The following is a 16,366-nucleotide window of genomic DNA, read 5'->3' on the forward strand; positions in this document are numbered from 1 at the left end:
TAGCTTCATTTGGATTGAACATTAAGATATCATCAAAGAAAATATCCACAAAGTGTCAGTGCTGATGAAAGATCCTTTCCATCATACAATTGAAAGTGTCCAGAGCATTGGTAAGTACACAAGGTACAACAAATAACTCAAAAACTAGTCTTAAAGGTAGTTGATGGACGTTTTGTTGAACTAGCCTAACGTGATAATATCCACTTTTATGATTAATTTGACTAAAGGTATAGTGAATCACGTTCACTTATCTAGAATGTCATGAAACCTTGAATAAGCAATCTTTTCTTGATAATAATTTTGTCTAGATCCCTTTACTCTAAACACATTTGAAGAGTTCCATCCTTTTCGAGAGCTAGAATGGCAAGAGAATAAAAAGGCAAACTATTTTTTTAATCAATCCTCTATCAAGTAAGTCTTCTACTTGTTTCCATAGAATTGCTTGCTATGTTGAGTAAGCCTATAAGAAGCAATGTTGGGAGGCAAACTTCCAAGGACCATCTACATTATGGTCTTCACATCTAGTAGGAGGTAGTTCTTTCGGTAGGTTATCTAAAATACAATCATCATATGCTTCAAGTAGCTGTCACCTCTCAAAATCTAAAGGTCGTCTTTTAAGCATGCAAATTGTCCTTAAGATAAAGCAAACAATATGTACCGAATCCTTCACAACTTTCTTAACATGACATCAAATCCTTCAAGTTTAGCAATTAGAAAATGATCATGATCCACAAATCCGAGTAGCCGAACCTTGAGTTTCCCCACATATGGAATTACAATCACCTATCAAAATCTAAAGGTCATTCTTTATAAGCATGCAAATCATCCTTAACATAAAGCAAACAATATATACCAAATCCTTCACAGCTTTCTTAAGATGACATCAGATCCTTTAAGTTTAGCAATTAGAAAATTATCATGATCCACAAATCCGAGTAGCCGAACCTTGAGTTTCCCCACATATGGAATTACAGTGCATAGCTTCTCCTATCCTTGGCTGTAGAGCCAATGGAAGTTCAAGGGGCATTCCCATTTCATTATGTCACAGTCCCAACTCAACAGATGAGCAGATAATAAGTTGTCAGTGGCCCATGGATAAAAAAGAAGCAAGGCTTGCATAATGGACCCTAACTTTTGCCATCACACCCCTGTGTTTAAAATGTTATTATTACTGGACAAAAATGGACATCGTTTCTTACAACCCATGCTTCTATTCTATGGACGTTCTAACTTGTTTTAAAACAAATCACATAGCTGCAGAGAAGTTCATATAGACATGCACACAAGCAGTAAAAATTGTTAAAACCCATCACCTTGTTTTCCATTGTGTGTGTGTGTGACCTAAAACAAAATGTGCACGCACGTATACGTGTGTGTGTGTGTATGTTGGATAGATGGTATAGAGTTGTGATCCTCAGCATTATGATTTTCTCACTGTCAATTTATGGGTGGATTACACGTTTACACATTCTGATCATGCCCCTTTGTGGTTGAGGATTGCTCTCCAAGAGATACTTGATGACAGGCTTGTTCATAGAATATTGCTAATTGTCAACAACAGTTATTTGCAGCATGGTTGAGGATTGCTCTCCAAGAGATACCTGATGACAGGCTTGTTCATAGAAGATTGCTAATTGTCAACAACAGTTATTTGCAACATGAAGCATACAAGACTCTGGTTAAAGATGCGGTTCAGCCACTATCTCAATAGACAGCCATTGGTATTGATTTTGCATGGGAATCCTTTGTCACACGAATGCAAGTTGTCATTCGTAGTTATGGCAAAAACTACATGAAGACCTTGCGATAATGTTGCTAGGGTTAAATCTCAGTGCCATTCTTTCACAGAGTTGAGTCACCTCAAGAATCTATCTTATCAAAAAAATCAAATTTTATGTCAGGCAAAATATTATTTGCAATGCAATGACAATAGGAAAATATCAAGACAGATAGCCTTTTTGGATAAAGGTTGCTCCTCTAAAGCCTTTTTTAAAGGGTTGCATTACAGATGGTCTTCTCAAAATATTTGCAGGGCTTTATAACCAGATGGTGTTTGGACTTCTTCCAAGGCACAACTTGCTGCAACTTGTGTTCAACATTTTTCTTCTCATTTTGGAAAAGCTGACTTACCTTCACAAGAGTTTATTACGGCAAGGGAAAATTTATTACAGCATGTCACTCTAATTGTGTCTCATGTGCAAGCCTTGGATTTAGAAGCTCCTTTCACTGAACAAGAGCTAAGTGATGCTGTCAAATCATGTGGTAGATGGAAATCTCCTGGTTGGGTGGTCTCACGATGGAATTTTACTTGGCTTTTTGGGATCAGCTGAAATTCCCTTTGCTGCAAATGATCAATACTGCATTAGCAAAATCAATGTATGCCGGATCCTTAGAAGAAAGGGTTGGTTAAACTTCTTCCCAAAAAGCCCATTTATGAGTCATTAGTTGATTGGAGGCCCATTACTCTGATGCCGGTGATATACAAGATAATCACCAAAATGGTGGTTGATTGAATCAAGGAATACTTACATGATGGCCTACATTTAGCTCAGTATGGCCATAGTACAGATAGCATTGCAGATGCCTATGTTGGGAGTGAGTATGCCAAGTATATAGAGAAGGATGTGCTTATCCTGTAGACACCATTCAATGGGACTTTACAGCTCAGAGTATGCAGGCTTTGGGATTTGATCAAAAATTGCAGCATGTTATCTTTTGGCTTTATCTGGAGACCTATCATAGCCCTGGACACTTAGATGTTCAGTTAGGCAAGGTCGCCCTCTCAGTGCTATTTTGTATGCTATAGCCAAGCATCCAATGCTTCAATATATTGATCATTTGGTGGCGACGACTACATTACATGGGCTAGAAATTCCTGCAAGTTGCTCATTGGTTGCTCATGCTTATGCAGATGATTCATTCTTCATGCCAAAAAACCTCCAAGAGATCTTTCTTCGCTAATGCAGACTCTCTTTGTATGGATTGGCTACTGCTACAGCTAGCCTACATATTAATTTTCAGAAATCCCACTTGTTGCCATTGCATTCTAAGGATTGGCAAAGACTACTCTGGCCAGGGGAAATTGTTCCACCAAATCAATTGATTCATCATCTTGGATATCCTTTAGGTTGGAGCATTACTCGCCATCAAAAGATTGACTGGGTTCTTGCTAAATTGAAGAAAAAACAGGAATATTGGAAGTTGGCTACTTGGCCGTTGCATGTCTGCCGTCGCATTGTTCAGTCTATCTTGGTGGCTTATATTCAGTTTTATCTGCCATTGATTTTCTTTACTAAGAAGGATTTGTCTTCCTTCATGTCCACCATTATGGAATTTTTTTGGGAGTCAAAGCATGGGAAGAAAAGCTTGCAAATTCCTCCAGTACCCAAATTGCATGGAGGGTTGAATATTTTTGATATACATGTGCACATTTTAGCTCATAAAGGCAAAATGATGCCCTACAAAGATCACTGCTGTTTGAAATTTTAAACCCCTAGTTTAATAGGACAAAGATGGTTTGGAGCTACTGACTTGAAAGTTCTCTCTCTATCAATATCTACTTCCTCTTAATCAAAGACTCAACCTCTGCAAGCTATCTTGTGTTATCTGAAAGATAATACGCAAATATCTCTGTCACCATGTTGAACCACAATCCAGAGTTCTACTTTCACTGTGATGTATTCTCATGATTGAGTCTACTTACTTTCTATGTGTAATGTGGTGTATTTCTAAATCAAAAGCCTTCAGGCGAAGGGAGCACGAGAACATTGTAGCAGAGTGAAGTCCAGAGAAGGAAGATCCTCCATAGAGAGAGATTAGGAGGATAGGTTGGAGGTCATGGGGATAGGGAGAAAGATGGGAGGCCTCATAGCCCACGGGGAGAGCACTTTTCCTCATCCCCACCTTGACCCCTTGTGTAGTGTGATCAATTTTGGCTGCAAAAATCTCAATGGGTATTCTGCCCCCCCAAATCTTTACTCAACTCACATTGTATACTCTCATATTAATACAGCGAGCACATGTGGAAGCAAACATAATGCAGCACTAAGTGATGAAGAATCAGACATTTCATGCCTATTGTAATTTCACCAATCCCACACTTGTATTATGACAGTTTCTCTTCACAAATTGACAAATGTATTTCTTTCAGAACAGGTCATATCTTTCGATCTGTCCCATAACCATTCTGCCCAGGACTGGGTCCCAAGATTCTCCATATTATGTCCAAGGTCTTTTCACAGCACAACACAGTTGGGTACTACCAGCTTTACTCATCTGTTGCATGGTAGCTGATAAAACTCCGTACAATTGCACTCCTGTACTGAAATGCTTCTGCACTCCTGTATTGAAACAAATTTCTCTTCTTAGGTGGTTGAAAACGGCAGCCATCTCAACAAGGTCTCGCAGTGGCACAGCATGCACAACCGGACAAGGCAGGTCAAAACTCTGAATGACTTTGTCTATATTTATAAACTACCTCTCCTTAATTAAGCAATAAATAAACTCTCCCCAAATTATGCATCAGTAAAGACAAACATCGTCCTGTTTTCAATAAAGATTAGTGACAAGATTAGCTAGTAACCAGAAAATATGATGTGTTGCACGTATGCATAAATTGACAGATCTTTTCACTTGGAATTCACGTCACTGCACACTAGAGCTAACCAACCAAAAGCTCAGTTAGATAGAGAAGAACATCCCAGAGACACAAGTGCAGTATGTTCCTGCATTCATTCTAAAGAAAAGCATTCAACATATGAATTACCTTTTGCTGAACAGCACAACCAATGAATATCCTTGACTCTGGAACTAGTCCCAAACACCCTAGGAGGGAATGTCATGTTCCAAATCATGTTTTGTGGCAGCCTCCCGATCCAAATTCTCTTTGGAAAAGTAGCAATTTCCAAACTTCACAAAAAAAAGTAACAAAAGGCACAAAGAAACACTGGAGAGTCCAATTAAACACACAAATCATAAACATCGGTGTGTGCTTCCAACGACTGGGCCACGATTGAGTGAAGACTGGCTTGCAAGCTGATAGCACAGCTGGCCTTCTCTCATACTAACAAAGCTAAATAATGGGACCAATTGAACGAATATATACATCCCCTTCAAATGGACGAGATCCACACACGTGGGCCAACAGAATTGGGCAGCCAAGGCTTGTCTGTTTGTACAGATTTCTGATGCAAACATAATTATTTAACAATAATGGCCTCTCATCTCCCTTGACCAAGGAGCTGCAATGATAACATGAAAAGCAGCATCCTTTCTGAGTCATGGCAAGCCACTTTTGTAGGACTTGCTGCTGCTGCAGATCTTCTAGCATTACTAAACTCGGTGCATGAGAAAGGGCTGAGGGATTAAAATGTGGCATGAAGTTACCACAGTTAAAGTGGGACTCTCACGTGTTCCAGTAACTCAGCATCAGGTTTTGGAGCAGCAGAAGGGTCTTCATTATCTTCATGGATCCTTTTCTTTTTTTCCTCCTCAGAAACAATATAATTACAGTGATTTTGTCCAGCCGACTGGGCTTTAACTGTAGGTAGGGTAGGCAGATCCGATGGTGCAGGAACAGGGGGGCCAAGAGCTGCTTCAGAAGAGGCCAGGTGAGACTTATAAGGAGGCTGTGAAGTCTCAATGCCAGGCGAGCTCACTAATGTCTCTGTTTTCTGCTGATCCTGAAACATTTTCTGAAGATTCCTCCCTTGTTCTTCAATGCGCAATTGCAAATTCCTTTGAAGCTGTGGAATCAGTTTTCAAAAACAAGTAATCAGAACCTGCACATTAAGCTCAGACATCTAGACCACCATGCCTACCATATTCCCAGCATTAAGGTGTAGACAAACCTCCAGTTGTTCATGTAAGCGCTTTTGCATATCCATCTGCAAGCGCAATGCTTCACTTATTTGGACACCCCTGCCACCAAATGGCGCAGCTAGGGTCAGCCTTACCACATTGGAAGTTGCAGTTAAAACAGATAAAAGCCTAACAGATAGAGCAAGAAACACATAGATTACTAATTAGGCCAATCTTTTAGGCAAATTTGGGACAACCCTTGGCAAGACCCCCAGTCAATACTATCCCAGCGCAAAGGAAAAATGTCACAAGACATTATTTCCTTGTAATGCATCTGACACAGCAGAATAAAACACTAAAAGTCTCAGTCTAGAAAGAGACTGCACATTCCACGCCAAACCTAGCCAGCTTCTCCTGCATCATTACAGACCACGCAAACCAGTCAAAATTTACCAGTTTCATTAATCACAAAAGGCATACTCACATTTTTGGGTCCAAAGCAGGCCCTTCATTTGCAGTCCTCTTCTTGTCGGCTCTACCTGTATCAAGGTTGACCAAAAGACAGAATAAACAACAGCAAGTATCCATGCACACACACAATTAGCTTTGCAAGGCCATAGCACATCTGGCATAACTAAACCTCCACCCCAATTCCCAAAAGCCTTGGCATTCAAATTATGCCTTCTTCTGTTCAAGATGTCAACGCAATTTCAAACCTGTGCCGCTGTCTGAATGGTGCAAAATAGATTGCCCATAAAATATATAAGTTGCATTTCCACCAGATTCATGAGTCCTAAAGCTTTACTTCAGTTTGATGGCATAGAAGCGACCATTCTACCTGCTTAGAACTGTCTATTTGTTTTGGGATCAAGAGATTAATTGGTATTGAACGAGAATATATGATTCACACTTACATTCAGGAGAATCTGGGATGTACTTGGCAACCCGATATTTCTGCAGCCACAAAAAGATGAAACGTGAGATCTGCCACGCAATGCTTTAAGACATGATGCCAGTGAGATAGGCAATATACAGCTGCTTATTCCAGACCGTTTATTTCTAACCTGCAGATGGCTTTTAACATGATATATGGTCAGTCCCTCCACATTCATGACCTTTAGCACACCCTTCGGTGTGGCTTCTGCATGCAGCATAAAATGCTATCAGGCCTCTCTAACGCAATCCCCTTTTACAACAAGACATTCAAAATTTTAAAAATGCACAGACTAGTCAGCTGAACCAGCTTGAGGGACTTATTGGCATTCCATATCACTGGTTCCTCGAACTTACTCTCTGCACCACCCAGCTGGTTCACTGCTTCCACAAATCGTTCATGAAGCTCTGGAGTCCACCTAAGCCGGGACTTGTTTCCACTCTGACTATCTGATGCTGCAGGGGCAGGTCCACACTGGGAGCTACTTGCGGGGGCTGGAGTTGGCCACTGCTGGGCAACCTGTGGCTCCAAATTCAAGTTGGCAGCTCTCTTTGGATGGTAGCCAACCTGACAAGCATTCAGAACATCAATACGCGACAGGTTCTATATCGCCGAGGGACGCTGCATTTCTTTAATAAGCCCATTCCAATCCCAACCCCAAAGTAAAAGCTATTGGAAACCCTCGATCTTAGGGGTGGCACTCGGCGGTAACCAAAAACCCAAATGTGAAAAGGGGCCAAAGCTAACGCTAGAAACTTACTCGTAAACCGGGGTCTTCACCTTCCACTCCAAGCAGATCATTCCAACATGTAGCAAACGAGTCCTCTTCTGGCACAAGGTCAGCCCACGTTTCCCATTCTGAGCGGCGATTTCGGCCGTCGCTGAAGGCAGTCCCGCTTGCAGTCCCACCACATCCCTGGTGCTCGCTGCATTGAGACGTCTCGTCCGAAAAGTTGAGAATTTCTTGAATGGAATCGATAAAATCGGGGTCTTTGGGGGGCTGCTGATTGGAGAGGCTAGCGGAAGTGATCCCGGACTGCGTGGACTGGGCAGGAAGGGTCAAGGTTTTGACGGTAGATTTGGCGGACTGGGAATAGAAAGAGAGGCGGATGGGGGGGCGATGGGAAGCGACGGAGGAGGAGGAGTGGAGGGCAGTGCAGAAGCTGGAGGAAGCGGCGAAGGGAGCAGGCTGAGAGGAGGAAGGGAAGGGGCAATCAAGGAAGGGAGGAGAGGGGAGGGGGGGGAGGGAAGCATGGGGTTCGTTGGAGGAGAAAGAGTTGGGGAAGGAGGAAGGGGCAAAGGAAGGAGGAGAGTCAATCTTCTGTCGCTTCATAGCGTTCATGGCGATGGCGATGGCGATGGCGATGGCGAAGCAGGAAAGAAGGAAGAGAAGGCTGAGCAGATGAAGATCAGATCAGAGAGTCATAGGCGAGCTCGCCATCGATGATGTAGAGAATGAAGATGGAGAGCTGAAGAAGAGGCAAAAAGCCAAAGCTCTGAATCAGTCAGCTACAAGCTCACAAGCAAAAGCCAAAAGCTCTGTATCAATCCTTTCCGTGGTTTCTTTTCTCTGCAACTCTGATGCAAGCCAACGTTTGCGAGCTTGCTCTTGCATCCAATCTCGACCTGTGTAGAATAATCCTTTTCGATCAAGCTCTCTGGTTCTCTCCTGCTTCCGTTTCCACGGTCAGCTCCATAGCTTGTTTTTCTTCGCTTTCTCCAATCGCCTCTCTCTCTCTCTCTCTTTTTTGTCTCTCCCTCTCTCCTCAGACTGTTGAAGTGGAATCTTTCCGACGCCACAGACCTCCACCGCGAATTGCCCCCTCCACTCCCCTGCTCCCCTATTTTTAGAAACTCTTGTCCCACCACCAGGCGCAATACCCAATGGCAGAGCTCGCCCTCCTTTCCATTCCCGCGCTGCTGCTGCACAGTGCCCACCTTCTCTTAATCGCAAAACGCCTCTCTCTCTCTTTCTCTCTCGTTCACCGCAATCAATCATTCAATCAAAATCAGTCACACTCTCTCTCTCTCTCTCTCTCTCTCTCTCTCGTCAATCGCTCTGCAAGTGATGCGGCTTCTCTCGCGGCACGGAAAATGCATAAAATGAAATTCATGTCTGCGCGTTGCAAGTTGAAACAAATACGTGGCAAATCGAAAGACTAGGATGAAAACATGCGCGAGTCTTGAGGAGCGGGAAGGAGACAAGGCAAAAGGAGGGGACCGTGGGAAGCAGTGCTCCAAAAAAGGAACGTCAGAAGAGATTCCTCTGACGATTCATGGCAATGTGCAAATTCACAAAAGACCACTACTTCTCTGCTCGAGTCCTCCTCATCCTCCTCCACCTCCACCTCCACCTCCTCCTTAGTCTTTCCTCACGTCTCATCCAAAGTCCTTCCTCCTCACGTCCACTCACCCCTTCTCTGCCCTTGCTTTTTCTCCAAGCCTCATATGATGAAACTTACCTTTCCACACCCTCCAACCCTTTTCACTCATAAACCTTACGCTTTCACATGACTCGCAAAAATGAGAGGGGTTTACCATTTGAAGGATTGCCATCTTTTCAACCCCACAAGGACAGAGGGCCCTCCAACACGTGATACATGCATGTGCAAAGGATACCTCTGCACCCATCTATTCACAAATCAGTTCCGGTGCATCACATTGATCTAAGCTTTTAAATGAGTGTCTTAGATTCACAAGTTCACAAGGAGGAATTCTTCACTGGTTGTATTGATTGTGGACGAGACAACACTAGCAGCGTGCGCCAAAGAGAGAATCCGTTGTGTCACTTGCTCTTGAAGCACATGTCCATGGAGAATCAAGGTGGACATTGCTAGGGAAAACAAAGCTAAGAAAGGTTTCACAAAGAGCAGGAAGACATCTGATGGGGTAGATATAGGGGAGTTTTAGAGAAGGTTGGGTCAAGCTAACTAAAGGTGGCATGCTTTGTTTTCGCTCCTAAAGACACCTTGTGAATTTTTGTTTGTTGTAATCTGCAATTATCAAGCAATGAGAGTAGCTCCTATAACATGCAACCTGAAAGTTGTTATTCAAATGCGATCATGGACTAATTTGAGATTTCAACAAAGATTACATTTATTCTATAAAAAATGATTATTGTAGAGATGGTATCCCTTATTTTATTGCTATAGCTAATAAATATGCATTTCATGGCCTTGTCGTCTAGTTTACCTCTTATCTATTGAAGCACATTGCATATACTTATGTCCAAACACACTAAGGTAACCCACCTCAGGTTTCTTGTCATGCCAAGCCTTAAAGGACGTGATGGTGTTCAAAATGTGTGCAACATATATAATGGCTTCCATCCACAACTTATATAGCGACTTTCTACACTTTGTGATACACCTAACAATCTCCATCAAAGATTTTAGGCATGGCAACATATTGCTAAATATACATAAACACTTCTGACTTCTCCTTCAAAGTATTGACCCAAGTAAATCTACAAAAGTGATCACAAAAAAAGATACTTTCCCATGGTCCTCATGGGCCCACACATATCAGTATGTATAAGCTACAATTTTCAGATAGCCGGATGGATCCATCCCTTGGAAATGCATTTCTATGCATCCTTCACAAACATGCTTTGGAGGGGTCTCTAGTGTAACATATTCAGACCCATATTGTGTTTCTTAAAAAGTTGCAAACAACTGTAGTTTACATCAGCAAATCTAGCATGCCCTAATCATGCATCTATCTTTGTAGATTTTATTGTTACCACACAAGCGTTTTGCTTGCTACTATCATGCGTATCCAAGTGACGCAAGTCATGATGAAGAGTGTCTGTAGTGACTATTTTGGTAGTCTTTGTCTCTAGCTCTAATAATGCATTGATCTTCAAAAATAATAGCATATCCTCTTTTTTTATCAGAAGAGGAATTAGAAAGAATAAAAATAATAGCATATCCTATTTTGCTAAAAGAGAAAATAAAAAGCAAGTTCCTCTTTTTGCCTAAAACATAAAGGATGTCTAGAAGGCACTCATATAGATAGTGTAAGCAAAGTGTGGAAACTTAGGTAGGACTCCCACTGCGATTGCCATGTTCTAGGGATCAAGCCTTTTTCAGAAATGATCTTATAAATATTGAGAAGTTGCTCTTTGAGATCATGGACTTAGTCAAAAACTCTCAAACATACTATCTCCCTCATGCATATTCAATTTCTCAAGCTCTTCTTGAGAAATGAGACCCTTGCCTTATTCTTAGCCTAATACATTGTCTAAAAGACATGCTAGGTCCACAAAGAGGACCTAGTATGAGGAATAATGAACCTCTTGACTTGAAAGAAATTAAGGCAAGAGATTTTGTATCATGAGCATCCCATCTTCTTTTTTCAAGTATAGCAATCGTTGGCATAGGCCCAGCTAAGATAGCAGCTCGGTTTCCACATGTGTGGCTATTGCATTAGGGAAACATCAATGGGATGGACTTCATCCCCATTTACCAGTCCCTATGAGCTTTTGGCCACCAACAGTATTTTGACCATGAAACTCCATAAGGGGTAATTGGTGCCATCGATCTATTGCTAAGACAAAGCTTTGATAAATAAATTGTCATTCTAAGTCATGCACAAGCTACCCACACTTATTGTAATTGGTTTCTACGCTAAACAAACACATTCACCCAACAACCCAACGCTTGGCTAAATAAGTGCAATCAAACAATATTCCCTCTAAGATGAGGGTAAAAATGCAAGCTAAATAAAGCAAAAACCCTAAATTTTTTAGGGAAATTTAATGCAACTCTTTCTAAGTGCCTAAACTAGCAAAGTAGTCAAGAAAACAGTAACTCAAAATTTGGGTAGAAAGACAAAAACCAAGAGGTTGTGCAAAATTCAAAATAGAATCTAAGTAGTAGGGTGAAAATATAGGCTAATTCGAGTCTCAAATAGAACAAGAACTTGGGAAGCTAGATATAGTCCAGGGATCAAGATAGAATCTGGGAATCGGATGGGATTTAGTAGCAACACCTAGGGTAGGATGATATGGGTTAGAAGTATCTGGGGTAGGAGGATCTAGGACAATAGGATTCAAGTGCATGTTGCAAGAGGATTCGAGAGGAGAACAATCTAGATAAAGGAAAATCTAGGAGGTCAAATGGATCTGTTGAGCAGGATCGATCTAGGTGTGAAAGGAAAATTTGGGTTAGGCAAGGACGACACCTGGATCCAAATCTAGAATGAAAATTTGGGTAGATCCCTGTGTTAAGTGCAAGGAAATAAAAAAGAAACGTTGTGTAGAATCTAGGGTAGGAATAGATCAACAAGGCTACCTTTAGTTGCTTTCCTTGTAACTATCCAAGGGTGTTTGTCAACAACCAAGTCACAAAAGATAGGGCAATAGCTCCACAATAGATGCAACTACTCCACATTAGAGATGACATATGCTAAAGGGTGCAAAAGACCCTTCAAGCCTCAAATTCTTGACCAGTTGGAAGAAAGTGGAAGGGACGACTATGTACTCATTGGGCACGAAAAAGTTCCCTTTGCATTAAGTGTTCAAAAGGCAAGGGACAGTTAAGCCTTATGACTAGGAGGTTTTGTTGCTTACTAGGCAAAATGAAGTATTGGGTAAGAGTGGTGTAGCAAAGAGTGGGAAGGAATCCATTAGCGGAATTGAAGTCCAATTTGAGGAGGTTAAATACGACAGCAAGAGATGGATCATGCTTTAGACTCTCTCCCTTTGATCAACTGGGAAAGCATGTGGCCATGGAACAAGAGATTTATGGTCGTCTTAAATTGGTTTGATATAAAATTGAGAAGAAAATGGTTTGAAAGGTGAGCTCGCTCAAGCCGCATCTGAGATGACTACTTCATGGAGTCAACTTGCAAGGCCTCCTTCACTGGGTCAACTTCTAAACCATGGACTAGAATCGTAACCACTGAGTGTGCTATCTAAAACTCACTACCCAAGTGTAGAGAGAAATATGCTCACCCCCAAGCAGTCAAAACTACTCAAGCAAGTTGCTTGCCCTAGCATTGGAGGTCATAGGAAAGTCATACAACCTTGCCCTAGTTCACTAGACCTCCATTTCACATACCAGAGAATCCCCATCAAGGAGGGATGCATTGATTTAGCTTGTTAGTCTCATCCATGCCGACCCACTATCGAGGTATTGATCAATGTTCCTAATACTAAGGCCCAATACCAATATATATTCTCAGTCTATTGTCATATTCATTCAAGATACTAGCTAATGTCAAGGTACTACTTAGTGTTCCTATTGCTAATCCCCTATACCAATATATAGCCCCAGTCTACTACTATGTTTAGCATATGGGCTTCATTCCCTTCCTTAGACCTCTATCCAAATACAAGGCTCTAGTTAAGAATATGCATCTATCAATTCAACACTCTAGAAGGATTGGGAAAAAATAACAATTTGCCATTTGTTCTAACATCTTGGACTTAGTAGAGTTAAGTACAAAACGATTCATCTTCAGGTTAGCTTCCTGGCATATAGTTACATGAAACCCAAACTGAAGATGTCTCTCCTTGGATCATGATTATGCTAAATATGGCAATGATAAGGTAAATTAACTTATAGGCTAGATAATGCTTACATTGGAGAAACTCTCTCCCAAGTTCAGGCTTCATGAGGTTATACTTCTACTTACTGTACTTACAAGTTACAAATAATTCTATTCCTAGGTTGATTTGGTAACCTCTTCATGTGAAATATAAGTCAAATCCTCCAACTCTGTCAAGTATCTAGGAGATACTAATTAGTCTCCGTCTCTAAGTTTTTTCTTGAGTCCAATCAGATGGAAAATTTGATGAACCTTGACATTGGAGTGCAGTTCTAACCATATGTTGTATCATTAATTCTCTTAACAATGCTAAAAGGATTGCAATAACCATGGAAAATATTTGGATATTTTTTGGTGCTAAGACTATGCTGCATAGTTCTAGACATATCCTTTCAGTTTCATCCGATAAGATTTTCAATTTACCAAGTCATAGGTTCTTTGTATACCAAGATGACCTACATATTACGTATACGTACTATACCCTACCAAGATGACCTACATATTAGATATACGTCAAGGTGAAGATCATTCATGATCAGCTAGCAGCAATGGGTGCTGCTTTGTCATCTGGACAGTTGGCTGCACTTCTCCTCACAAAACTTCCAGAGCAGTATGACATGGTTGCTCGATCCTTGCGGTGCCAGGTCATGAGCCATCAGTTGGATTTCAAAGATCTCTGCTCTCTTCTCATAGAGGAGGAAACTGTCCTTGTGTCCCAGGGTAAGCTAAAGGGGTCTCAAGGTGATGAGTAGGCACTCACGACGTCGATAGAGAAGAGAAAATTCCAGGGCAAGTGCTTTGAATGTGGGAAGAAAGGTCATCGGGCAAAAGATTGTCAGTCTAAGGACAAGGGCAAATCTGAAGAGAGTGACCCGACTTCATCGACAAAGGCACAGGGTGATAATCCGAGAGCAGACTTTGCTCAAGATTGTCATGTCCCATAACTTTTCTGAGCAGTGAATGTTCCCCCCAGTTGTCACGGCAAAGAGGGCTTGTGGGCGGGGGAACGGGCTAGTAGTAGCTCATGTTGAAATTACTCTGGGGGGGTACTAGCTTTCGAACAGGATGATTTCCGAGGTCACTGCATGGTACAGAAGTGGATATGGACGGATGTGTTGCGAGTTCATCATTCGAGGCATGATGTGTTCATGTCAACTGATAGGGGACAATATAGAGCATGTTGCGTATATAGCTCAAGGTTCCACGTCAGGGTAGCTGGAGTGGGCAAGCAAATCCTCCTCTGTTTGTGGTGACAGTGTATTCTGAGATGCAAGGCAGACAGGTGCTCTTTCCAAGGTGTATCCAGTATTCGCGATGTTGGAGTGTCCATGGTTGCATCTTCATCGACATTCTTCTACGGATTCTCTACACACCTGAGCTGCAGAGAGGGTGTTAGAGGGCATCTTATGTGTGCGTCTAGAGAGGGCCTTGTTGTGGGTATGCCCGCCCAAGGTGTGTGAGTAGGTTGTGTGCCTATGAGAGGGGGGGGCAATTGGGTGTAGTATGGGATTAGTCTCTTGGATAGAGGGTCGGCCCTTTTGTGCATGGGCTGACTAGCCTATTTAAAGGCTCCTAACCTTTGTATTTGGACATCCTCCATTAAGCTTTTGGTTGCCCCATCTGCGTGTCTCTTCATATTCTCCTCCCTCCTCTCTCCTTCGTGCTTCCGCTTCTAGTTTCTGACAGTATGATCCCATCAACCGCAAGGTCATTATCTCCAAAGATGTAATCTTTGATGAGGAATCAAAATGGAAAATCTCAAATACATAGGAGATGCGTTGATATCACTAGCTACACTCAGTAGATGGAATGTGTATCAGCTCGATGTCAAGAATGCATTTCTCAATGGTTACCTAGACATGGTTACCTAGACAAGGAAGTCTATCTGCAACAACCAATAGGTTATCTTGAACCAGGAGAGAAGGATCAAGTTTGCCATCTCAAGAAAAGTCTCTACGGCTTAAAGCAAGCACCCAAAAGTTGGTACAATAGAATCAACAAGTATTTTGCTGATCTAGAATACACGAAATCCAATGCAGATCATACTCTCTACGACAAAGTTCAAGGGGAAGACATTACTATTGCACTTTTGTACATAGATGATCTGATTATGACCGGAAGCAAGGATAGCTTCATCAAGAAATTGAAACAAGACTTATCTGCATAGTTCGATATGAAAGATCTTGGACTTATGCACTATTGTCTTGGAATTGAGTTCTGGAGAGATTCAGAGAGCACCTTTCTGAGTCAGCTCAAATATGTTGACAGTCTCTTGAAGAAGTTTCATATGGCAGATTGTAAGATTGCAGCCACTCCCATGGAACAGAGTTTGAAACTTACAAAAGATTCAAAAAAGCCTACAGTCAATGACAGGTACAATAGGCAGCTCATCGGATCTCTTATATATTTGACTATCACATGGCCAAATATTTGTTATGCAGTAAGTTCGCTAGCACAGTTTATGGCAAATCAGACTCGCTGGAATGCAGCCAAAAGAGTCTTGAGATACGTCAGAGGTACAAGACAGTTTGGGATAGAATACAAAGGAAGCTATCCAAGGTTGCGTGACAGTGACTATGCCGGAGATCATGAGACTAGGAGATCGACACAAGGATATGCATTTTTCCTTGGTCAAGGTGCTATATCATGGTTGTCAAACAAATAGCTACCTGTTCCTTTGTCTTCGATTGAAGCCGAATATAGAGCACTCACTGCAGGTGCATGTAAGGCTATATGGCTCAGAATTGTCAGAAACAGATTACTTTGACAACAATATACGGTGATAATCAATCGGCTCAAGCATTGACCAAGAATCCAGTATATCACTCCACGACAAAGCACATTGATGTCAGAGAACACTTCATCAGAGAAAGAGTGTTACTTGGTGACATCACACTGCAGCATTGTGATAGCAAAGAGAATGTTGCAAACATCTTTACCAAACCACTCGGTAAAGAGCTTTTCGAGAAAAGCCGACAAGCTCTTGGTTTGACGTAGAGGAAGGATATCCCCATTAAAGGGGTGTGATGGAATGTAATGTTCAGTCCTTCTTCGATTCCCCAGAATCATCATCTTGAGGGA

The 16,366-nt window shown here is 41.8% G+C and overlaps 1 protein-coding gene across 2 annotated transcripts; it reads right to left on the minus strand.

The window, feature by feature from the left end:
* Nucleotides 1–4,077: 4,077 nt before the first annotated feature.
* LOC147879527 (protein PHR1-LIKE 1-like) lies at nucleotides 4,078–8,888 on the minus strand. 2 transcript variants are annotated; one of them, XR_015540638.1, is made up of 8 exons: nucleotides 7,494–8,888; nucleotides 7,090–7,300; nucleotides 6,864–6,940; nucleotides 6,714–6,753; nucleotides 6,284–6,338; nucleotides 5,850–5,919; nucleotides 4,766–5,744; nucleotides 4,078–4,340 (listed from the first exon to the last, which is right to left on the minus strand). XR_015540638.1 is itself a non-coding variant. In XM_087371565.1 (7 exons), exons 1-7 carry the CDS (start codon nucleotides 8,073–8,075, stop codon nucleotides 5,391–5,393), a joined length of 1,389 nt encoding a protein of 462 aa, XP_087227691.1. In that variant the 5' UTR covers nucleotides 8,076–8,888; the 3' UTR covers nucleotides 4,078–5,390. The 2 variants fall into 2 exon arrangements, 1 of the variants encoding a protein (XP_087227691.1); XM_087371565.1 differs by having other exon boundaries at nucleotides 4,078–5,744.
* Nucleotides 8,889–16,366: the final 7,478 nt, after the last annotated feature.

The sequence above is a fragment of the Dipteris shenzhenensis genome, chromosome 33 (assembly GCF_047967505.1).
Source record: "Dipteris shenzhenensis isolate YYH24624 ecotype China chromosome 33, Dip_SZ_1.0, whole genome shotgun sequence".
In the NCBI taxonomy this organism is placed as follows: domain Eukaryota; kingdom Viridiplantae; phylum Streptophyta; class Polypodiopsida; order Gleicheniales; family Dipteridaceae; genus Dipteris; species Dipteris shenzhenensis.

Excerpts from the sequence above, each read along its gene's own strand:
- LOC147879527 (XM_087371565.1), bottom strand. The coding sequence starts at position 8,075 with ATGAACGCTATGAAGCGACAGAAGATTGACTCTCCTCCTTCCTTTGCC. Across the intron at positions 7,301-7,493 it reads GTGAAGACCCCGGTTTACGA|GTTGGCTACCATCCAAAGAG; the intron begins GTAAGTTTCTAG and ends AATGCTTGTCAG. Across the intron at positions 5,745-5,849 it reads GCTTACATGAACAACTGGAG|CTTCAAAGGAATTTGCAATT; the intron begins GTTTGTCTACAC and ends CTGATTCCACAG.